Below are 25,739 nucleotides of genomic sequence, written 5' to 3' on the forward strand. Positions count from 1 at the left end.
CCCTGGTCATCCCTACTGCCTCTGATCTGGAGGACTCACTAAACACAAATGCTTGGTGTTTAAATGGTGTCTGAGTGTTGGAGTGTGACCCTGGCTATCCGAGAAAATAAAAAACAAGGAAATTGTGCCATCTGGTTTTCTTAATATAAGGAATTTTTAATTATTCATACTTTTACTTTTGATACTTAAGTATATTTTAGCAACTACATTTACTTTTGATACTTAAGTATATTTAAAACCAAATACTTTTACTCAAGTCGTATTTTACTGGATGACAAAATTTTACTTGAGTAATTTTCTATTAAAATATCTTCACTTTTACTACAGAATGAGATTTTTAGTACTTTTTCCCACCACCGGTACCCATATAGCATCGTTTCCCACCTCCAGTCCTACAACAGAACACATTGTTGTTGTGGCCCCAAACAAGCACACCCGATTCAACTTCAAGTCCTCAATTAGTTCAATCAGGGGAATTTGTCTTCTGGAGGACTGGAGTTGGGCTGTTGGGGGGGTACTGGAGGACTGGAGTTGGGCTGTTGGGGGGGTACTGGAGGACTGGAGTTGGGCTGTTGGGGGGGTACTGGAGGACTGGAGTTGGGCTGTTGGGGGGGTACTGGAGGACTGGAGTTGGGCTGTTGGGGGGTACTGGAGGACTGGAGTTGGGCTGTTGGGGGGGTACTGGAGGACTGGAGTTGGGCTGTTGGGGGGGTACTGGAGGACTGGAGTTGGGCTGTTGGGGGGGTACTGGAGGACTGGAGTTGGCTGTTGGGGGGTACTGGAGGACTGGAGTTGGGCTGTTGGGGGGTACTGGAGGACTGGAGTTGGGCTGTTGGGGGGTACTGGAGGACTTGAGTTGGGCTGTTGGGGGGGTACTGGAGGACTGGAGTTGGGCTGTTGGGGGGGTACTGGAGGACTGGAGTTGGGCTGTTGGGGGGGTACTGGAGGACTGGAGTTGGGCTGTTGGGGGGTACTGGAGGACTGGAGTTGGCTGTTGGGGGTACTGGAGGACTGGAGTTGGGCTGTTGGGGGGGTACTGGAGGACTGGAGTTGGGCTGTTGGGGGGTACTGGAGGACTGGAGTTGGGCTGTTGGGGGGTACTGGAGGACTGGAGTTGGGCTGTTGGGGGGGTACTGGAGGACTGGAGTTGGGCTGTTGGGGGGGTACTGGAGGACTGGAGTTGGGCTGTTGGGGGGGTACTGGAGGACTGGAGTTGGGCTGTTGGGGGGGTACTGGAGGACTGGAGTTGGGCTGTTGGGGGGTACTGGAGGACTGGAGTTGGGCTGTTGGGGGGGTACTGGAGGACTGGAGTTGGGCTGTTGGGGGGGTACTGGAGGACTGGAGTTGGGCTGTTGGGGGGGTACTGGAGGACTGGAGTTGGGCTGTTGGGGGGTACTGGAGGACTGGAGTTGGGCTGTTGGGGGGGTACTGGAGGACTGGAGTTGGGCTGTTGGGGGGGGGGGGGGGGGTACTGGAGGACTGGAGTTGGGCTGTTGGGGGGGTACTGGAGGAGGGAAACACTGTCATATAGGGTCAGTATTTCCTGGTCAGGTCACATGGTCAGGTCACATGGTCTCCTCCTAGTCTAAGCATTATAGACCCCCATGCAGTCACTCTATTATTATCACCAAACCAAACCAATCACTGTTCAATATTAATATAGGTGCTTGATTTCAACCAGAGAACGCTGACATGTGATATGTTGAAACAGTTCCCCTTGTCCAGGCTGTGCAGTAGTGTTTGTGTATATATATATATATATATAAAATACTGAACAAAAATATAAAACACAACATGCAACAATTTCAAAGATTTTACTGAGTTACAGTTCATATAAGGAAATCAATCAAATTAGATGAATTCATTAGGCCCTAATCTAATCAGTTCATTTAAGACAATCAGTCAATTGAAATAAATTCATTAGGCCCTAATTTAGGGATTTCACAAGACTGAGCAAGGGTGGAGCCATGGGTGGCAGCCAGGCCCACTGGGGAGGCAGGCCCAGCCAATCAGAATGAAGGGCTTTATTTACAGACAGAATTACTCCTCAGCACCCCCACCTCAGACGATCCCGCAGGTGAAGAAGCCTGATGTGGAGGTCCTGGGCTAGTGTGGTTATACGTGGTCTGTGGTTGTGAGGCCGGTTGCCAAATAATCTAAAAAATATATATATATATCGGAGGCAGTTTATGGTAGATAAATTAACATTAAAGTCTCTGGAAACAGCTCTGGTGGACATTCCTGCAGTCAGCATGTCAATTTCATACTCCCTCAAAGCATCTGTGGCATTGTGTTTTGTGACAAAAACTGCACATTTTAAAGCGGCCTTTTAACGCCCCCCCCCCCCCCCCCCAGCACAAGGTGCACCTGTGTAATGATCATGCTGTTTAATCATCTTCTCGATATGCCACAACTGTCAAGTGGATAGATTAATCTTAGCAAACGAGAAGCGCTCACTAACAGGGATGTAAACAAATTCACGCACAACATTTTAGAGAAATAAACTGTGTGTGTGGGTATGGAAAAATTTGGGGGGATTTTTTTATTTCAGCTCATGAAACATGGGGTCAACACTTTACATGTTGCGTTTTTTAAATTTATTTTTGTTCAGTGTTAAATAAAGCACTAAACCCCCCCCCCCCCCCCCCCAAAACAAACCCACCAAATGAATACACTATATGACAGCGAGTCATTTCTCCAGCAGCCCCAGCCTCTAATAAGACTAAGTCCACTCACACCCAGCTCTACAGGAAACCTTTAGCATATAGCAGCAGACAGTACTGTATTGTGGTTGCACTTTCCTCCACTTAACTGATGAAGGCATCTGCACAGAGGGTCGGTTCGCTTCCAGCAGAACTCAGCTCGGCAAAACAAACACCTGCTCACATACGCCCTAATGAACATCACTTGAAAAATTAGGGAAAAAAAAAAAGTGCATCTACACTTTGGTTTGTCCCTCTTGAGCCACCGTAGCAACATACCCAGTAACACTTCCCTCAAAACAGGTCAAATTAATCTGAGATAAATCAAGAAATCTGTAATAAAAATGTTGACATTTTTGTAGTTGTGGGAGTTGTCAAATTTAAGTCAAGATGATGCCAAGTCAATACTGTTGTATAAAACTAATGAATTTGCACAATTTCCCCCATCTAAGAGATGTTTAGTGCAGTATTTCTCAATGAAAACTAGTCGTCGCTCGTGGAACACCTAACATAGCAGCTGTCAAAGAAAGGCCTGAAACTACATCCCGGTCTTGACCAGGAGAACAGAAAAACTGTTGGTTCTCTTCTGCACTGTTCAACCAATTCAGTAAAATGTGGAAGCAGAGTTAAGATGGTATTGCTTTGTTAAAATGCCCTCTATCCATTTCTCCTGAAAACTAGAACATCTCTGCAGAGGCTACATGTTGAATGACAAACATTTCATTGAAGAATCCCATCAATAGGTCCCACCAGGAGTAGTACTACCACCACCACCAGGAGTAGTACTACCACCACCACCAGGAGTAGTACTACCACCACCACCAGGAGTAGTACTACCACCACCACCAGGAGTAGTACTACCACCACCACCAGGAGTAGTACTACCACCACCACCAGGAGTAGTACTACCACCACCACCAGGAGTAGTACTACCACCACCACCAGGAGTAGTACTACCACCACCACCAGGAGTAGTACTACCACCACCACCAGGAGTAGTACTACCACCACCACCAGGAGTAGTACTACCACCACCACCAGGAGTAGTACTACCACCACCACCAGGAGTAGTACTACCACCACCACCAGGAGTAGTACTACCACCACCACCAGGAGTAGTACTACCACCACCACCAGGAGTAGTACTACCACCACCACCAGGAGTAGTACTACCACCACCACCAGGAGTAGTACTACCACCACCACCAGGAGTAGTACTACCACCACCACCAGGAGTAGTACTACCACCACCACCAGGAGTAGTACTACCACCACCACCAGGAGTAGTACTACCACCACCACCAGGAGTAGTACTACCACCACCACCAGGAGTAGTACTACCACCACCACCAGGAGTAGTACTACCACCACCACCAGGAGTAGTACTACCACCACCACCAGGAGTAGTACTACCACCACCACCAGGAGTAGTACTACCACCACCACCAGGAGTAGTACTACCACCACCACCAGGAGTAGTACTACCACCACCACCAGGAGTAGTACTACCACCACCACCAGGAGTAGTACTACCACCACCACCAGGAGTAGTACTACCACCACCACCAGGAGTAGTACTACCACCACCACCAGGAGTAGTACTACCACCACCACCAGGAGTAGTACTACCACCACCACCAGGAGTAGTACTACCACCACCACCAGGAGTAGTACTACCACCACCACCAGGAGTAGTACTACCACCACCACCAGGAGTAGTACTACCACCACCACCAGGAGTAGTACTACCACCACCACCAGGAGTAGTACTACCACCACCACCAGGAGTAGTACTACCACCACCACCAGGAGTAGTACTACCACCACCACCAGGAGTAGTACTACCACCACCACCAGGAGTAGTACTACCACCACCACCAGGAGTAGTACTACCACCACCACCAGGAGTAGTACTACCACCACCACCAGGAGTAGTACTACCACCACCACCAGGAGTAGTACTACCACCACCACCAGGAGTAGTACTACCACCACCACCAGGAGTAGTACTACCACCACCACCAGGAGTAGTACTACCACCACCACCAGGAGTAGTACTACCACCACCACCAGGAGTAGTACTACCACCACCACCAGGAGTAGTACTACCACCACCACCAGGAGTAGTACTACTAGGAGTACCGAACAAAGACTTGGCTCAAGAATAAAAATTAACAGAAAAAAAATAAATAAATGCCAAAGACCAAATCAAATATCATAATATACACACAAACTGTTTCATCTGGGAAGCGTCACAGTCCTTTCATTACCAGACATAACCTGGTGGACAGAGATCTGTGTCTGTTTTAGCCAACAACTGACTCGTGTGGCATCATAACCTAGACGGAAAGGACTCTATACACACACACACACACACACACACACACACACACACACACACACACACACACACACACACACACACACACACACACACACACACACACACACACACACACACACACACGACGCAAACAGAGCGTCGTATATGGTCCATTCAAAAAAAGTTAGCCCCACAAAAGTAAGCAGAGGTTGATACAAACGGATCTCCGTCGATCCATTTGCAGAGTGTGTGTGTGTGTGTGTGTATAGCCCTTTAGTCTCGTCTGACAACACTACAGAAAAGGCTAGTTATGAAATGAGCGAGAACTTGGCTAAAGACAAAAACAGATCCGTTGACCACCAGGCTAATTCAGAAATTACACAGGTATCACTTTTGACTGGGATCCACAGAAGAGGAAGCCAGAGTGGTAGCAGGATCCGAAACAGGAAGTTGCGTGGTGGCAGGAGCAGACGGTGCTAGGCCTGGAGGCGGTAAGGACAGCAGCAGCCTGTTGACCTCCCTTAGCCTGGCATCCAGCGTCTCTGTGTTCAAGGCTAGCTCTCCTATCTGTGTCTGCAGACTGCCAATGGTGTGACTCAGCTCTTCTTCCTTCCTCTTAGAGTTGGCCGCCTGTCTACTGTACTCTAGGATCATACACCCTCCTCCGACGATGAAGATGATGGCTTCCCCCAGGAGCTCTGCACCCAGTTCTGCTGCCGCCTCTTCGTTCAGGGGCTTGATAGTGGAACCCCGAAAACCCATGATCCTCATCTTGGTCCTCATCTCCACCCAGTGGTAAACTAAAGCGGGACAGAAGAGAGAGAACCAGTGCCATTACTACTTTACTTCTACGAGAAGAAAAAAATAAATAAATAAAAAAATCAGCAGAATATCAGCCCAGTTCCATCTCACGCCATACTCCTCTCCCACTGCCAGCCACCTGGCTTCCTTCTCCTCACCATATTTGGAAATTCCAACCAAATGCTTCAGATTTATTCAACAAACAAAATGTAAAAAAAAAAAAATCTGTGACACATCTGGCTCCTTGTTCTATCTGTGATGCAGTTACAGTGATGTCCACTAGGTGAACTCAAAACTTCACACAGAGAGAATAACAGGAGGTTGTAAACATGACTCATCCAAAAGTAGAAAGGTGCAACTGCAGCCTGCAATTCAGGGCATTCCTGCATCTGTAGGAACCACTGTTTATACTGGTTCATTTTTAGGCTAGGACTCCAGTACACAGGTGGGAGGCAGGGCTGTTCCAGTACAGTAGGTGGAGATAATGCATTATAACGTTTTGGATGCCAATAACCCCCAGAGAAGGACGAGGCAGGGCGACAACAGTAGCCATGCAAAAATGATCTGTGTTCACATCAAACTCTTAAATCTATAGTGACATAGTTCATAGTGTAATAGTACTGCTTGAGGTCGCTGTAATGTAAAAAAAAAAATAAAAAAAAATGGTACAGTTCATTTGTAATAATGGCTAAAAAAATAAATAAAAGCGCTTTCATTTCATTTCCTACAGACAACCTCAATGACAGACGAACCAAGTCCTGCACCTCATTAATTTTACGCGCTCCAATTGGCTACATGGTTCGCTGGATAATCCTCCTGACTGACGTATCGACTGTATCATTGGACCATTTCTATTTCAATCACCATACGTCACAAATGGGCGTTCTACACGAACATTCCCATGTCAACTATTGGCCTAGCGGCAGTGACAGGTGAATTCTATTGGTTAACTATTACATGACGCTGCCGTCCTTCGACTCTCCCCTCCTCTAACCTCCCGTTTAACAGAACCACTCAGTCCGTAGCTTCAATGAAAACTAAATGACTTACTCTGTCCCGGTGGAAGACAAACATATGTCTTGAAGAAGTCGCTCCGGAGAGCCCCGGCTTTGAGCCTGTTGGCCACGGGCTTACTGAGCTGCCGTACACCGAGATAGAGGAGCTTGGCGATGGGGAAGGCACCGACAGCCATCTTAACGGAAACACTTCTTCTTCTTCTTCTTCGGTGAGATTTAACGGCGGTTGGCATCCAATAAATGTTGAAATACCGCCACCTACTATACTGGAGTACAACTCCTTTATAATTAACTTGAAAAAAACAATAAACAAATAACACAACACTCACAAAATAAATTCTAAAATTCAAAATAACACCACCCTACTCCACTATTTTAATCTATTAAATCCTACCTAATCTATTACCTAATCTATTAAGTCCTAATCTATTTAGTCCTACCTCAGGTCAACCTTGGTCCTACCTGGACTCCCGAGGGGCGCAGCGGTCTAAGGCACTGCATTTCGGTGCTTGAAACGTCACAACAGACACCCTGGTTTGAATCCAGGCTGTATCACAACCGGCCGTGATTGGGAGTCCCATAAGGCGGCCCACAATTGGCACAGCGTCGTTCGGGTTTGGCCGTTGTAGGCCGTCATTGTAAATAAGAATTTGTTCTTAACTGACTTTCCTAGTTAAAAAAAAAATTAAATAACCTGAAAGGATCGGATACACCCTGTAATTATTCTGACGTCAATTCTCACACACCCAAATACCTCTCCGCGGCTGCCACCAAAACCAAGGAAACTCTTATTTGGTGGTGCTTTAGGGCTGAATACACCGGAAAACTCCAAAATGGAAATAAACCAAAACTTTTTTAATCAACTCAAACATCCGAAAACAAAATACAGACGGAACATTCTTTGACCCGATTCCTTGTAATGCCTCTGCTGTAAAATCGTTCCCCTCCATCCACCCCCCAAAAAATTCAGCCGCACTAAACAACAATGCTGATTTCCTCTTTATTTGCTCCGTGCAGTTTAGAATCAATGAAATAAACGATACAAAGGGCACGTTTTTTTTTAACATGCAACATGTCAGGATCCTGTTGGTGAGGAAACATTTACTGGAGTCTTTAATCCAACTAATCTGGTTTCTTCAACGTTACTCCCTTCTTCCGCACTTCTCAGCACCTGCGGAGAGGGAGACAAGCTGGACAGGCCTTCCCTGTTGCTCTGTTTGTAGAGCATGGTGTGTGCAATACCAGGGTTGTGGGTTCGATTCCCACGGGGCGCCAGTACAATTGTTTTTTTTTTAAATGCATGAAATTAAATGTATGCATCCACTACTGTAAGTTGCTCTGGATAAGAGTGTCTGCTAAATGACTAAAATGTAAATCTTGCCATGCCTGTGTGTCCTTCACCCTAACAGGGCACGAATTGTGGCGCATGTTTGCCACCACAGCATTTTGTCTTAACTGGTATATAATTCTCTAGCCAGTGGTCATGACTTTCAGTTCCTTTACATCACACATGAGGAGTCATTGGACGAAAGGCGTCTTCTGTACAGATGATTTTTTTTTTTAAGAGCCCCAACATTTGGTTTGAACATTAACACACATCGCTTGCGGTCTGGATTTGGAATCATAAGAACCTTATCTTTCATATCAGCGAGAAAAAGGTTGAATTGATACACACCTTTTATAGTGTAATGAAACAGGCAGGGAGCAGGCCTCGAACCCTCGACCTTCTAGCTCGAAGTCCAGCGAGCTATCGACTGTGCCGCAAAAGCTTGCTCGTGTGGCAGAGTCAATATCCGTGCTTATAAACCCAGGGTCGTTACAATAGGGTTAGGTTTCCCAAACGGCCATTTTTTTTTTTCAATGTTACAGCGCTTATTTACTGAAAACAGACAAGACAAACACTGAAAAATACTGTCTGCTGCAACTGTTAAAACAGGTTAAAACAGTGAGCAGTAAGTGTGTATTTTGCATTTGACAAATTATTTTGATGTGAAATGGAAGTAGAGGGATTTATGTTTTTAGAACCGTATGGCAATCGAGAATTGATTCATGTTTCGATGGCGTATTTGGCTGATTTGGCTTCCGGAGCCAATTTGCCATGTAAACAGAACATGTAAACATGTAAACAGAACATGTAAACAGAACATTTAAACAGAACATGTAAACATGTAAACAGAACATGTAAACAGAACATTTAAACAGAACATGTAAACATGTAAACAGAACATGTAAACAGAACATTTAAACAGAACATGTAAACATGTAAACAGAACATTTAAACAGAACATGTAAACATGTAAACAGAACATGTAAACAGAACATTTAAACAGAACATGTAAACATGTAAACAGAACATGTAAACAGAACATTTAAACAGAACATGTAAACATGTAAACAGAACATGTAAACAGAACATTTAAACAGAACATGTAAACATGTAAACAGAACATTTAAACAGAACATGTAAACATGTAAACAGAACATTTAAACAGAACATGTAAACATGTAAACAGAACATTTAAACAGAACATGTAAACAGAACATTTAAACAGAACATTTAAACAGAACATTTAAACAGAACATGTAAACATGTAAACAGAACATTTAAACAGAACATGTAAACAGAACATTTAAACAGAACATGTAAACATGTAAACAGAACATGTAAACAGAACATTTAAACATGTAAACAGAACATTTAAACAGAACATTTTAACAGAACATGTAAACATGTAAACAGAACATTTAAACAGAACATGTAAACAGAACATGTAAACATGTAAACAGAACATTTAAACAGAACATGTAAACAGAACATGTAAACAGAACATTTAAACAGAACATTTAAACAGAACATGTAAACAGAACATTTAAACAGAACATTTAAACATGTAAACAGAACATGTAAACAGAACATGTAAACAGAACATTTAAACAGAACATGTAAACAGAACATGTAAACAGAACATTTAAACAGAACATTTAAACAGAACATGGACTAAGGTGTAACGTTGGGTTGCTTTAGTCCAATATTGGGCTAACGATACTCCTCCTGTCTACATACACATGACTCATGTTCAATTCTTTTAAAATGTGTCACACTGAAAAAGGGTTTGGGCATGAAGGCGTGTACAGGGTATGTCACATGACCCAAATATACGTGTGAAAGGAGAGACGCCATACGGGTCAGTCGGCGTGCACCGACCACTCCATCAGCCATACGGGTCAGTCGGCGTGCACCGACCACTCCATCAGCCATACGGGTCAGTCGGCGTGCACCGACCACTCCATCCGCCATACGGGTCAGTCGGCGTGCACCGACCACTCCATCCGCCATACGGGTCAGTCGGCGTGCACCGACCACTCCATCCGCCATACGGGTCAGTCGGCGTGCACCGACCACTCCATCCGCCATACGGGTCAGTCGGCGTGCACCGACCACTCCATCAGCCATACGGGTCAGTCGGCGTGCACCGACCACTGCCTCTACTTCTTCAGTTACATCCTCTGCTCTCACTCCTAGTGCCTCTCCAAAGACAATCCCCTTGATAGGTACCCTGCTTCACAGATCCACACACAACACATTCCAATCCAATGTCTTTTTCAGGTGCAAAGTGTAACAGTATAGCTTCCGTCTCTCTCTGGGCTCGAACCAGGGATCCTCTGCACACATCAACAACAGTCACCCCACGAAGCATCGTTACCCATCGCGCCACAAAAGCCGCGGCCCTTACAGAGCAAAGGGGGAACAACTACTTCAAGGTCTCAGAGCGAGTGACGTCACCCGATTGAAACGCTATTAGCGCGCACCACCGCTAACTAGCTAGCCATTTCACAGGGATGTTCTCTGTTTAGTGAGTCCTCCAGATCAGAGGCAGTAGGGATGACCAGGGATGTTCTCTGTTTAGTGAGTCCTCCAGATCAGAGGCAGTAGGGATGACCAGGGATGTTCTCTGTTTAGTGAGTCCTCCAGATCAGAGGCAGTAGGGATGACCACGGATGTTCTCTGTTTAGTGAGTCCTCCAGATCAGAGGCAGTAGGGATGACCAGGGATGTTCTCTGTTTAGTGAGTCCTCCAGATCAGAGGCAGTAGGGACGACCAGGGATGTTCTTTTGATAAGTGTGCTAATTAGACAATTCTATTGTCCTGCTAAGCATTAAAAATGTAATGAGTCCTTTCGGTTGTCAGGGAAAATGTATGGAGTAAAAAGTAAATAATTTTCTTTAGGAATGTAGTGAAGTAAAAGTAAAAGTTGTCAAAAATATAAATAGTAAAGTAAAGTACAGATACCCCCCAAAAAGCTTCTTAAGTAGTACTTTCAAGTATTTTTTACTTAAGTACTTTACACCACCATGTTTCTGATTGTCAAATAAAAATCAAATAACGTGTAAATTGTGTAATCCTACTTTGTATCAAATTATACAGTATTTTTGGGTTGTCACTAGTTGCCTCAGCTATATCTAAAAAATGTATGAAAACAAAAATATGCTTTTGGGTCAAAGCTTTTGACACGGTAAACCATTCCATTCTTGTTGGTCGGCTAACCTCTATGGGCTCGGTGGGACGCTTGCGTCCCACCTACTCAACAGCCAGTGGAATCCCGTGGCGCGATATTCAAATACCTTAGAAATGCTATTACTTCAATTTCTCAAACATATGACTATTTTACACCATTTTAAAGACAAGACTCTCGTTAATCTAACCACACTGTCCGATTTCAAAAAGGCTTTACAACGAAAGAAAAACATTAGATTATGTCAGCAGAGTACCCAGCCAGAAATAATCAGACACCCATTTTTCAAGCTAGCATATAATGTCACAAAAAACAAAACCACAGCTAAATGCAGCACTAACCTTTGATGATCTTAATCAGATGACAACCCTAGGACATTATGTTATACAATACATGCATGTTTTGTTCAATCAAGTTCATATTTATATCAAAAAACAGCTTTTTACATTAGCATGTGACTAGCATGTGACTAGCATTCCCACCAAACACTTCCGGTGAATTTACTAAATTACTCACGATAAACGTTCACAAAAAACATAACAATTATTTTAAGAATTATAGATACAGAACTCCTTTATGCAATCGCGGTGTCCGATTTTAAAATAGCTTTTCGGTGAAAGCACATTTTGCAATATTCTGAGTAGATAGCCCGGCCATCACGGGCTAGCTATTTTGACACCCACCAAGTGTGGTACTCACCAAACTCAGATTTACTATAAGAGAAAATGGATTACCTTTGCTGTTCTTCGTCAGAATGCACTCCCAGGACTTCGACTTCAATAACAAATGTTGGTTTGGTTCCAAATAATCCATAGTTATATCCAAATAGCGGCGTTTTGTTCGTGCGTTCAAGACACTATCCGAAGGGTAAAGAAGGGTGATGCGCCCGGCGCGTTTCGTGACAAAAAAAATTAAAAATATTCCATTACCGTACTTCGAAGCATGTCAAACGCTGTTTAAAATCTATTTTTATGCGATTTTTCTCGTAAAAAAAGCGATAATATTCCGACCGGGAAACCCTGTTTTCGTTCAAAGACGAAAAAATAAAAACTTGGCGTCGGGTCGTGCACGCGCCCCCAGTCTCATTGTTCTCAGCTCGACCACTATCCAAATACGCTACTGTTTTTCAGCTATGGCCTGCAAAGTCACCATTCAACATTCTGGCGCCTTCTGAGAGCCTATGGGAGCGTTAGAAAAGGTCACGTTATGCCAGAGATCCCCTGTTTTGGATAGAGATGATCAAGAAGGCCAAGAAATAGTCAGAGAGAGCGCTTCCTGTTTGGAATCTTCTCAGGTTTTGGCCTGCCAAATGAGTTATGTTATACTCACAGACACCATTCAAACAGTTTTAGAAACTTTGGGGTGTTTTCTATCCAAATCAAACAATTATATGCATATTCTAGTTACTGGGCAGGAGTAGTAACCAGATTAAATCGGGTACGTTTTTTTATCCGGCCGTGCAAATACTGCCCCCTATCCCCAACAGGCTAAGGAGTATTGGTGTCTCTGAGGGGTCTTTGGCCTGGTTTGCTAACTACCTCTCTCAAAGAGTGCAGTGTATAAAGTCAGAACATCTGCTGTCTCAGCCACTACCTGTCACCAAGGGTGTACCCCAAGGCTCGATCCTAGGCCCCACTCTCTTCTCAATTTACATCATCAACATAGCTCAGGCAGTAGGAAGCTCTCTCTTTCATTTATATGCAGATGATACAGTCTTATACTCAGCTGGCCCCTCCCAGGATTTTGTGTTTAACGCTCTACAACAAAGCTTTCTTAATGTCCAACAAGCTTTCTCTGCCCTTAACCTTGTTCTGAACACCTCCAAAACAAAGGTCATGTGGTCTGGTAAGAAGAATGCCCCTCTCCCCATAGGTGTGACTATTACCTCTGAGGGTTTAGAACTTGAGGTAGTCACCTCATACAAGTACTTGGGGGTATGTCTAGATGGTACACTGTCCTTCTCTCAGCACATATCAAAGCTGCAGGCTAAAGTTAAATCTAGAGTTGGTTTCCTCTATCGTAATCGCTCCTCTCACCCCAGCTGCCAAACTAACCCTGATTCAGATGACCATCCTATCCATGCTAGATTACGGAGACGTAATTTATAGATCGGCAGGTAAGGGTGCTCTCGAGTGGCTAGATGTTCTTTAACCATTCGGCCATCAGATTTGCCACCAATGCTCCTTATAGGACACAATAGTGCACTCTATACTCCTCTGTAAACTGGTCATCTCTGTATACCCGTCGCAAGACCCACTGGCTGATGCTTATTTACAAAACCCTCTTAGGCCTCACTCCCCACTATCTGAGATATCTACTGCAGCCCTCATCCTCCACATACAACACCCGTTTTGCCAGTCACATTCTGTTAAAGGTCCCCAAAGCACACACATCCCTGGGTCGCTCCTCTTTTCAGTTCGCTGCAGCTAGCGACTGGAACGAGCTGCAACAAACACTCAAACTGGACAGTTTAATCTCCATCTCTTCATTCAAAGACTCAATCATGGTCACTCTTACTGACAGTTGTGGCTGCTTCGCGTGATGCATTGTCTCTACCTTCTTGCCCTATGTACTGTTGTCTTTGCCCAAAAACGTTTGTACCATGTTTTGTGCTGCTACCATGTTGTGCTGCTGCCATGTTGTGTTGCTAGCATGTTGTTGTCATGTGTTGCTTCCATATTATGTTGTCATGTGTTGCTGCCATGCTGTGTTGTTGTCTTACGTCTCTCTTTTATGTAGTGTTGTGGTGTCTCTCTTGTCATGATGTGTGTTCTGTCCTACATTTTTATTTTTAATCCCAGGTCCCCGTCCCCGCAGGAGACCTTTTGCCTTTTGGTAGGCCGTCGTTGTAAATAAGAATTTGTTCTTAAATGACATGCTTATTTAAATAAAGGTTAAATATTAAAAAAGTATGACTTTGTTGTTGTGGTATGTAGTGACGACCATGTTTTTTTGGACAGAAATGGATGTGTTGTTATTTTTTTGTACCATATGTATTTATATATATATTATTATTATATTTATTAGATGTCATCCATTGTAACCTCTTGTTTGAATAGTCGGGGAAGATGTCAGAAACTGATGTTTAGTTTGAAACTGATGGCTCGTCCAGTGGAGATGAGAGTTGGAAGGATCACAGTGGCGAACAAAACAGGAAATAAGAAGTAAAGTGGTCGTGGAATCTAGTAAATTCAACCCTATTTATGATTCTTTGAAGGTTTTTCACCGATGGAGTTATGCAGAGGTGTAAACTACTTAAGTAAAAATACTTAAAGTACTACTGAAATAGTTTTTTGGGGTATCTGTACTTTACTTTTTATATTTATGACTACTTTTACTTCACTACAGTCCTTTTTTGATTTATTTTTTGGGTACTTTTTCTCCCAATTTCGTGACAAGGACATCCCGGCCGGCTAAACTCTCCCCTAACCCGGATGACTCTGGGTCTCCATGGCTGTGGCCAGATGTGACGAACAGCCTGGGATCGAACCCTGACACTGACACTCAGATGTACTCGTTACATTTTGAATGCTTAGCAGGACAGGAAAATTGACCAATTTACACAATTATCAAGAGAACATCCCTGGTCGTCCCTACTGTCTCTGATCTGGCGGACTCACTAAACAGAGAACATCCCTGGTCGTCCCTACTGTCTCTGATCTGGAGGACTCACTAAACAGAGAACATCCCTGGTCATCCCTACTGCCTCTGATCTGGAGGACTCACTAAACAGAGAACATCCCTGGTCGTCCCTACTGTCTCTGATCTGGAGGACTCACTAAACAGAGAACATCCCTGGTCATCCCTACTGCCTCTGATCTGGAGGACTCACTAAACAGAGAACATCCCTGGTCATCCCTACTGCCTCTGATCTGGAGGACTCACTAAACAGAGAACATCCCTGGTCATCCCTACTGCCTCTGATCTGGAGGACTCACTAAACAGAGAACATCCCTGGTCATCCCTACTGTCTCTGATCTGGCGGACTCACTAAACAGAGAACATCCCTGGTCATCCCTACTGCGTCTGATCTGGAGGACTCACTAAACAGAGAACATCCCTGGTCGTCCCTACTGCGTCTGATCTGGAGGACTCACTAAACAGAGAACATCCCTGGGCATCCCTACTGCGTCTGATCTGGAGGACTCACTAAACAGAGAACATCCCTGGTCGTCCCTACTGCGTCTGATCTGGAGGACTCACTAAACAGAGAACATCCCTGGTCGTCCCTACTGGCTGTCTGTAAATATATAAAAAACAAGAAAATGATGCCATCTGGTTTGCTTAATATAAAGACTTTGAAATGACTTCTACATTTACTTTTGATACTTCAGTGTATTTAAAACCAAATACTTTTAGACTTTTACTCAAGTAGTATTTTACTGGGGTGACTTTCACTTTTACTTGAGTCATTTTCTATTTAAGGTATCTTTACTTTTACTCAAGTATGACAAACTGGGTACTTTTTCCACCACTGCAGAAACATGAATTTATTTATTCATGCCGATACTAGACTACTCACACCTGAAACCAATCTACCTTTATCTAATAAATCCTACAATATAAGAGACAGCCTTTGTCAAAATGATAAATAGGCTCAATTTCTCTGTACTGTCATTGTAATGTAATTTCCCGAACATTGTGAGATTACCATCGGGTCAACGTGTAAAAACCTACAAACCCCATGATACACCGCGGCCAGGGGAGGGCTCACCTGCGCCAGCTGTGCAGTGGAACACCTGGGTCGGGTTACAGTGCGCAGTGGGCTGGACTCCGCTCCAAAAGAACTTCACTCATTTCACAACGCAACGACTTGGAGCGGCTCAACAATAGTCCTAGTTAAAACAGAAGGATAGTGAAGGACTTGTCTAAGTTTAGTTCAGGCTGATCTTTACTGTCTTCCTTTTCAACGGAACTAAGGTCCATCGGGTAAGGAAGCATTTGATTTGGTTTGTCTGGCTTTTAGAAATGTTTTGTCGCTGCGTGGGATAGCCTACTCTGCCCAGTTTACTGCAAGGAGGTTAGCCTGCAAAGTTACAACCAGTATTATAGTTTGGTTTAGTATTTTAAGTTGTTGATTTGGGATTACTTTATACTAGATTTCCGTGTCCCATTAGACATTACAATAGATCGTTTCGAAACAAGGTCAGTCATTTCTTTTTTCAAATAGTTTTGATGGAAGATTTTGGACATTCTTTCTGAGAGGTCTTATGAGGAGGAGTTTTAGTTTACCTGTGTGGAACTAGCCACATTAAGGATTAGCCACAGGAGTGGTATTTGATGGTTGCCTTCAAAATAAAAGTATTTGAAAGTGATTCAATCGGAGATACAAATAGCGGAGGAATCATACTATATTTGGACTACATAATGCTAAACAATGTCGGGAATATTGTTATATAAATTCAACAAAAGAAAATAATTCGTTAAAATAAAAAATCTGTGAAATTGCACTGTGGATGTGATAGACTTGAGAATTGCATTGTGGGCATACTTTATATATATTTCAACTTGAACCTTTATTTAACTAGGGAAGTCAGTTAAGAGCAAATTCTCATTTACAATGACTGCCTACCCCCGGCCAAACCCGGACGACGACTGTGCCAATTGTGCGCCGCCCTATGGGACTCCCAATCACAGCCGGGTGTGTGATACAGCCTGGATTTGAACCAGGGTGTCTGTAGCGATGCCTCAAGCACTGAGATGCAGTGCCTTAGATCGTGTACCACCTTCCCTATGGACCTTATGTCCATGAAATAGGTTGTCTACTCAGTGACACCCACAGAATACAACTGTGACGCGTTTTCACAACTATTATAATCGTAGCGTCAAGCTCACCAGTCACCCTACTATGTATTGATCCATACCTATGGATCCTGTGAAGACCCTTTACAGTTGGAACCTGTGGATGTCACTGAGGAGGCTGATACCCCATTTCATGGCCCCAAGATCCATCGGGACGGCTGTACAGAGCATATACGCATGTCCCACAATGCAATTCTAAAGTCTTAATACATTTACAGTGTGATTTCAACATTTTTTTTATTTTTTATTAACCAAATATTGTATTTCGTTGAATTTATATAAAACAACATTCTGACATTGTTTAGTGTTATCTAGTCCAAATATGGCTGATGATTCCACTATTTTTGTATCCGTTTGAATCGCTTTCGAAAGGGAGCTTTTATTTAGAAGGCGATCTGCAAAATTCCACGACCGTTGCTAATCCTTATTGTGGCTAGCTTCACACATGTCTTTAGCTTGACGGATTTTCTCCAACTAATGGAAATCAGATGTTTGTTTCCCCATTCACTACAGACAGCAGTGCACTGACACTACGCTAAGACAGCGAGGGAGGGGATGAGACAGCTCAGACACAGGTCTAGATATAAAAATAGCCTGCATTTGTACTTCAAGAATTTGGGTTATTAAGACTTGATAATACTTGATGCAACTTATCCAGTTTTAAATTGCCTTTATAAACCATCATATTATACTGTAGCTAAATGCAGTCATTGCCTAATTTACAAGAAGGTGTATATGGTACTGAACCAATCTAAAGTTTAAACCGTTAACTCATTTGAATCTATGATGTTTTTATGTGACATGAGGAAAAAGTTATTGAAGTCAATAAATAGTGGCATAACTAATTATCACATTAAGCATCTCCAATCCAAAGTTAAATCTAGAATCGACTTCCTATTTTGCAACAAAGCATCCTTCACTCATGCTGCCAAACATACCCTCGTAAAACGGACTATCCTACCGATCCTCGACTTCGACGATGTCATTTACAAAATAGCCTCCAACACTCTACTCAGACTGCATAGAATTTGCTATCACAGTGCCATCCGTTTTGTCACCAACGCCCCCATATACTACCCACCACTGCGATCTGTACGCTCTCGTTGGCTGGCCCTCGCTTCATACTCATCGCCAAACCCATTGGCTCCAGGTCATCTACAAGTCTCTGCTTGGTGAAGCCCCGCCTTATCTCAGCTCACTGGTCACCATAGCAGCACTCATCCGTAGCACGCGCTCCAGCAGGTATATTTCACTGGTCATCCCCAAAGCCAACACCTCGTTTGGCCGCCTTTCCTTCCAGTTCTCTGCTGCCAATGACTGGAACGAACTGCAAAAAAATCACTGAAGTTAGAGACTTATATCTCCCTCACTGACTAAGCGTCAGCTGTCAGAGCAGCTTACCGATCGCTGCAGCTGTACACAGCCCATCTGTAAATAGCCCATCCAACCAACTACCTACCTCATCCCCATATTTGTTTTAGTTTTTCTGCTCTTTTCCACACCAGTATTTCTACCTGCACATCGTCATCTGCACATCTATCACTCCAGTGTAAATTGCTAAATTGTAATTACTTCACCACTATGGCCTATTTATTGCCTTACCTCCGTACTTCATTTGCACGGACTTTATACAGATTTCTCTATTGTGTTATTGACTGTACGGTTGTTTACGTGTAACTCTGTGTTGTTTTTGTCACGCTGCTTTGCTTTATCTTGGCCAGGTCGCAGTTGTGGGTGAGAACTTGTTCTCAACCGGCCTACCTGGTTAAATAAAATGTATAAAAAAAATTATATATACACTAGATGACACACAAGGGTGCTGTTTTGAATCCATCGTGCCTCCATCTTGGAACTCCTCCACCGGTGTAAAAAAAAAAAAAAACGTTTTGGAAGATATAGAAATGCATTTACTAATGTCTACATTTGTTTTTTGCCACGTTTATTGTATTACAAACACCTGAATGGATACTTTTAAAATTATATTATGTGAGCCCCCCCCCCCCCCCCAAAAAAAAATTTGACATACGTTTAAAAAAACAACAACATTTTTTAAAGTACTAATGCAACTAAAACATTCTGAAATAAATGTAATTTTATCCTTCGACATTTTAAATGAAAATACTGTAAAAGACCACTGCTTAATTCTGCTTTTCTATATATATTATATATCTTATATATAAGACCGGTGTCTTCAAAGCCTGTTCATGGCCAAAACATAACACCAGTCATCCTGGGTTTATATACGTACATCATTGCTCATAACATTGTACATTTGCTTAATAGCTTGTGAACAAACATTTTAAGTAAAACAGTTATTTTTTTATCAACCAACAGAGGGGGGAAAAAAAAAAAAAAAAAATCAGAGAATAAGTAATTAATCTGTATTGAGAGAGAGAGAGAGAGAGAGAGAGAGAGAGAGAGAGAGAGATTCATTCATTCAGCCTGGGCAGAGCGGGAGCTGTGTGTCTAGAACCGGCTGGGTAACATAATGATGTAATTATATGACTAGAGCTCAACTCAGCCTGCTGTAACCTGTACTGTAGCTTTCCTCTGGAGCGTTATGAGACATCACACACTGTTGAGGGAGCTTGCAAGTAAGCATTTCGCTGCACCTTTTATACCAGCTGTAAACTATGTGTGTGACAAACAAACTTTGATTTGACACACACACACACAATAAGGCCCTACAAGACATATCATGCAAATTCACATTAAAGAATGAAGGAATCTTTAAGCAATGTATTGAAATAACAGAAGTGTTCATAGTAACAGATTGTCCCATCCATCCATGTCATAATACCTTCAGTGTTTACATGTGATGATGAGCCCCTTAAAACTTCTTATTTCAACTTCTGTTGAAATTGCAGAACGCGAAATTCAAAAAATACCAAATTCAAATATTTAACATTCTTGAAAATATGTGTTATACATCAAAATAAAGCTTAACTTCTTGTTAATCCAGCCACTGTGTCAGATTTCAAAAAGGCTTTACGGCGAAAGCAAACCATGCAATTATCTGAGGACAGCGCCCTGCATACAAAAGCATGAAAAACATATTTCAACCAGGCAGGTGCGCCACAAAAGTCAGAAATAGCGATATAATTAATGCCTTACCTTTGAAGATCTTCTTCTGTTGGCACTCCAAAATGTCCCAGATACATCACAAATGGTCATTTTGTTCGATAATGTCCTTTATGTCCCAAAAATGTCCATTTATTTGGCGCGTTTGATTCAGAAATACACCGGTTTCAACTCGCCAGACATGCCTACAAAGTATCTAATAAGTTACCTGTAAACTTGGTCCAAACATTTCAAACAACGTTCCTAATCCAACCTCAGGTTCCCTAAAACGTAAATAATCGATCAAATTTAAGACTGAATACACTGTTTCTAATACCGGATAAAAACAACGTGAAGCGCGCTCCAGTTCACGCACATCAAAACAGTAGAGTCCACCTGGAGTGACACTTACAATGAATAGCATTACTTCTTCATTTCTCAAAAGAAAAACATCAAACAATTTCTAAAGACTGTTGACATCTAGTGGAAGCCATAGGAACTGCAACCAGGTTCCTAATAATAAGGGTATCCCAAAGAAAACAATTGGAAAATCCTATGACCTCCAATTTTTTTCCCCCTGGATGGTTTGTCCTCGGGGTTTCGCCTGCCATATCAGTTCTGTTATACTCACAGACATTATTTTAACAGTTTTAGAAACTTTAGAGTGTTTTCTATCCATATATGCATATCCTAGCTTCTGGGCCTGAGTAACAGGCAGTTTACCTTGGGCATGCTTTTTATCCGGAGGTGAAAATACTGCCCCCTACCAATGAGAGGTTAATGATGCCCTCAGCCAAGTCCCCTGCAGAACATGTTTTGGATGATAGGCCTTAGCGTATGTCAGCTATTAGCTGTGAGCTATGTGGACGTTAGCTAGATATTAGACAGCTGTTAGCTATGTGGATGTTAGCTAGATATTAGATAGCTGTGAGCTATGTGCACGTTAGCTAGATATTAGATAGCTGTTAGCTATGTGGATGTTAGCTAGATATTAGATAGCTGTGAGCCATGTGGACATTATCTAATATCTAGTTATGTGGATGATGGCTAGATATTAGATAGCTAGATATTAGACAGCTGTTAGCTATGTGGATGTTAGCTAGATATTAGATAGCTGTGAGCCATGTGGACATTATCTAAGATCTAGTTATGTGGATGATGGCTAGATATTAGATAGCTAGATATTAGACAGCTGTTAGCTATGTGGATGTTAGCTAGATATTAGACAGCTGTTAGCTATGTGGATGTTAGCTAGATATTAGACAGCTGTTAGCTATGTGGATGTTAGCTAACAGCTGTCTAATATCTAGCTAACATCCACATAGCTAACAGCTGTCTAATATCTAGCTATGTGGATGTTAGCTAGATATTAGACAGCTGTTAGCTATGTGGATGTTAGCTAGATATTAGACAGCTGTTAGCTATGTGGATGTTAGCTAGATATTAGACAGCTGTTAGCTATGTGGATGTTAGCTAGATATTAGACAGCTGTTAGCTATGTGGATGTTAGCTAGATATTAGATAGCTGTTAGCTATGTGGATGTTAGCTCACAGCTGTCTAATATCTAGCTAACATCCACATAGCTAACAGCTGTCTAATATCTAGCTAACATCCACATAGCTCACAGCTGTCTAATATCTAGCTATGTGGATGTTAGCTAGATATTAGATAGCTGTTAGCTAGATATTAGACAGTTGTTAGCTATGTGGATGTTAGCTAGATATTAGACAGCTGTTAGCTATGTGGATGTTAGCTAACAGCTGTCTAATATCTAGCTATGTGGATGTTAGCTAGATATTTGATAGCTGTTAGCTATGTGGATGTTAGATAGCTGTTAGCTATGTGGATGTTAGCTAGATGTTAGATAACAGCTGTCTAATATCTAGCTATGTGGATGTTAGCTAGATATTAGACAGCTGTTAGCTATGTGGATGTTAGCTAACAACTGTCTAATATCTAGCTATGTGGATGTTAGCTAGATATTAGATAGCTGTTAGCTAGATATTAGACAGCTGTTAGCTATGTAGCTGTTAGCTAGATATTAGACAGCTGTTAGCTATGTAGCTGTTAGCTAGATATTAGACAGCTGTTAGCTATGTAGCTGTTAGCTAGATATTAGACAGCTGTTAGCTATGTAGCTGTTAGCTAGATATTAGACAGCTGTTAGCTATGTAGCTGTTAGCTAGATATTAGACAGCTGTTAGCTATGTGGATGTTAGCTAGATATTAGACAGCTGTTAGCTATGTGGATGTTAGCTAGATATTAGATAGCTGTTAGCTATGTGGATGTTAGCTCACAGCTGTCTAATATCTAGCTAACATCCACATAGCTAACAGCTGTCTAATATCTAGCTAACATCCACATAGCTCACAGCTGTCTAATATCTAGCTATGTGGATGTTAGCTAGATATTAGATAGCTGTTAGCTAGATATTAGACAGTTGTTAGCTATGTGGATGTTAGCTAGATATTAGACAGCTGTTAGCTATGTGGATGTTAGCTAACAGCTGTCTAATATCTAGCTATGTGGATGTTAGCTAGATATTTGATAGCTGTTAGCTATGTGGATGTTAGATAGCTGTTAGCTATGTGGATGTTAGCTAGATGTTAGATAACAGCTGTCTAATATCTAGCTATGTGGATGTTAGCTAGATATTAGACAGCTGTTAGCTATGTGGATGTTAGCTAACAACTGTCTAATATCTAGCTATGTGGATGTTAGCTAGATATTAGATAGCTGTTAGCTAGATATTAGACAGCTGTTAGCTATGTAGCTGTTAGCTAGATATTAGACAGCTGTTAGCTATGTAGCTGTTAGCTAGATATTAGACAGCTGTTAGCTATGTGGATGTTAGCTAGATATTAGACAGCTGTTAGCTATGTGGACGTTAGCTAGATATTAGGCAGCTGTTAGCTATGTGGACGTTAGCTAGATATTAGGCAGCTGTTAGCTATGTGGACGTTAGCTAGATATTAGGCAGCTGTTAGCTATGTGGATGTTAGCTAGATATTAGACAGCTGTTAGCTATGTGGATGTTAGCTAGATATTAGACAGCTGTTAGCTATGTGGATGTTAGCTAGATATTAGACAGCTGTTAGCTATGTGGATGTTAGCTAGATATTAGACAGTTGTTAGCTATGTGGACGTTAGCTAGATATTAGACAGCTGTTAGCTATGTGGACGTTAGCTAGATATTAGACAGCTGTTAGCTATATGGATGTTAGCTAGATATTAGACAGCTGTTAGCTATGTGGATGTTAGCTAGATATTAGACAGCTGTTATCTATGTGGATGTTAGCTAGATATTAGACAGCTGTTAGCTATGTGGATGTTAGCTAACAGCTGTCTAATATCTAGCTATGTGGATGTTAGCTAGATATTAGACAGCTGTTAGCTATGTGGATGTTAGCTAGATATTAGACAGCTGTTAGCTATGTGGATGTTAGCTAGATATTAGACAGCTGTTAGCTATGTGGATGTTAGCTAGATATTAGACAGCTGTTAGCTATGTGGATGTTAGCTAGATATTAGACAGCTGTTAGCTATGCGGATGTTAGCTAGATATTAGACAGCTGTTAGCTATGTGGATGTTAGCTAGATATTAGACAGCTGTTAGCTATGTGGATGTTAGCTAGATATTAGACAGCTGTTAGCTATGTGGATGTTAGCTAGATATTAGACAGCTGTGAGCTATGTGGATGTTAGCTAGATATTAGACAGCTGTTAGCTATGTGGATGTTAGCTAGATATTAGACAGCTGTTAGCTATGTGGACGTTAGCTAGATATTAGACAGCTGTTAGCTATGTGGACGTTAGCTAGATATTAGACAGCTGTTAGCTATGTGGATGTTAGCTAGATATTAGACAGCTGTTAGCTATGTGGATGTTAGCTAGATATTAGACAGCTGTTAGCTATGTGGATGTTAGCTAGATATTAGACAGCTGTTAGCTATGTGGACGTTAGCTAGATATTAGACAGCTGTTAGCTATGTGGATGTTAGCTAGATATTAGACAGCTGTGAGCTATGTGGATGTTAGCTAACAGCTGTCTAATATCTAGCTATGTGGATGTTAGCTAGATATTAGACAGCTGTTAGCTATGTGGACGTTAGCTAGATATTAGACAGCTGTTAGCTATGTGGATGTTAGCTAGATATTAGATAGCTGTTAGCAATGTGTTGTGTTCTGGACTGGAATGTCTGCCTGTCACATTGTGAAGCCTTGAGAGATTCCTCCCTCAGTCACATGCTGCTGCCTGGCTGGCGGAGAGAGCGAGAGACTGGGTGTTCTAGAGGTTTAGATCTTCACATTGGACATGGTAGCGAAGGTCATTAGGTGTGTATTTGAACTAGGTAGCCTTGCAGCTACAACGTCTGCAACAGCCAAGAACACAGTGTACCACTATATGTAAACAAATACCTTGATGTGTAAACATGCACCATCTCTATTGTACGGTGTTGTTTTGATTTGTAGTTCAGATGTCAGGCCGTTGGCAGTTTCTATGTACCCATGGGTGGGAAATGCAATCAATCTATGAAAACCAAAACATTGTAAACATTAAACATGCCTTGCACATAGCTTGACCATGGACACAGTATTGCAGTAACTCAGGGTGGGACCATTCTTCTACTGCCAAGTGCAAAGTACATGACAGTATGGAACGTTTTATACATATTTCAACAGATATATATATATATGGCTGTGTGAATCAGTAACTTTCTTTCTATAGGCTATCTGTAAGCTGGGGGGCACAGGCTAGTTTAGACAGTTTTTTGATATTTGAACTCTCAAAAACTGAAGATTGGTTTTCCATAAAACAAAACAGAAAAGGCAGTGTTACAGTAAGAAAACTCAGACAGCGTATGTTTTCTCCATATAGTAGAACAGCGACCGTACCACCCTGCCTAGACATGTGTTTTATGTTCAATCGAGAACTGTGCTATCTACACTCAGACAATCAGTCTTTCATATACAAACACGAACACACAAATCGTACACACAGTACCATCACGCCTAGCTGAAGGTTTTATGGCTCTCCGCCCATGTCCTATCTGTGAGTGTGTTTAAAAAAAAAAAAATGCATGAAATGAAATGTATGCACTCACTACCGTAAGTCGCTCTGGATAAGAGCGTCTGCTAAATGACTAAAATGTAAATGTAAATGTGTTTCTTCAGCTATAAATCCCCGTGCTCTAGTCTAGCTCAGTAGTTCCTCATCCCGGTGCTCTAGTCTAGCTCAGTAGTTCCTCATCCCCGTGCTCTAGTCTAGCTCAGTAGTTCCTCATCCCCTGTGCTCTAGTCTAGCTCAGTAGTTCCTCATCCCTGTGCTCTAGTCTAGCTCAGTAGTTCCTCATCCCCGTGCTCTAGTCTAGCTCAGTAGTTCCTCATCCCCGTGCTCTAGTCTAGCTCAGTAGTTCCTCATCCCCGTGCTCTAGTCTAGCTCCGTAGTTCCTCATCCCCCGTGCTCTAGTCTAGCTCAGTAGTTCCTCATCCCCGTGCTCTAGTCTAGCTCAGTAGTT

General features: G+C 42.4%; 2 protein-coding genes across 2 annotated transcripts in view; one reads left to right on the plus strand and one right to left on the minus strand.

Annotated features, from left to right (window-relative positions):
- Positions 1–4,869: 4,869 nt before the first annotated feature.
- opa3 (outer mitochondrial membrane lipid metabolism regulator OPA3) lies at positions 4,870–7,055 on the minus strand. Its single transcript, XM_014215523.3, has 2 exons — positions 6,877–7,055; positions 4,870–5,825 (listed from the first exon to the last, which is right to left on the minus strand). The coding sequence occupies exons 1-2, from the start codon at positions 7,016–7,018 to the stop codon at positions 5,413–5,415; spliced, it is 555 nt and encodes a 184-aa protein (XP_014070998.1). The 5' UTR covers positions 7,019–7,055; the 3' UTR covers positions 4,870–5,412.
- Positions 7,056–16,100: 9,045 nt separating this feature from the next.
- ppp1r13l (protein phosphatase 1, regulatory subunit 13 like) overlaps positions 16,101–25,739 on the plus strand; it is a 67,720-nt gene continuing 58,081 nt past the window's right edge. The window contains exon 1 of the mRNA XM_082955560.1: positions 16,101–16,285. The gene's annotated coding sequence lies outside the window, so the exon portion shown is untranslated. The remainder of the gene's footprint in view (positions 16,286–25,739) is intronic.

This window comes from Salmo salar, chromosome 09 (assembly GCF_965601325.2).
Source record: "Salmo salar chromosome 09, fSalSal1, whole genome shotgun sequence".
In the NCBI taxonomy this organism is placed as follows: domain Eukaryota; kingdom Metazoa; phylum Chordata; class Actinopteri; order Salmoniformes; family Salmonidae; genus Salmo; species Salmo salar.

Bases quoted from the DNA above. Each gene is read 5' to 3' on its own strand.
- opa3 (XM_014215523.3), bottom strand. From the start codon at position 7,018: ATGGCTGTCGGTGCCTTCCCCATCGCCAAGCTCCTCTATCTCGGTGTA. The intron at 5,826-6,876 runs GTAAGTCATTTA...GTCCCGCTTTAG, and splicing joins TTGTCTTCCACCGGGACAGA to TTTACCACTGGGTGGAGATG.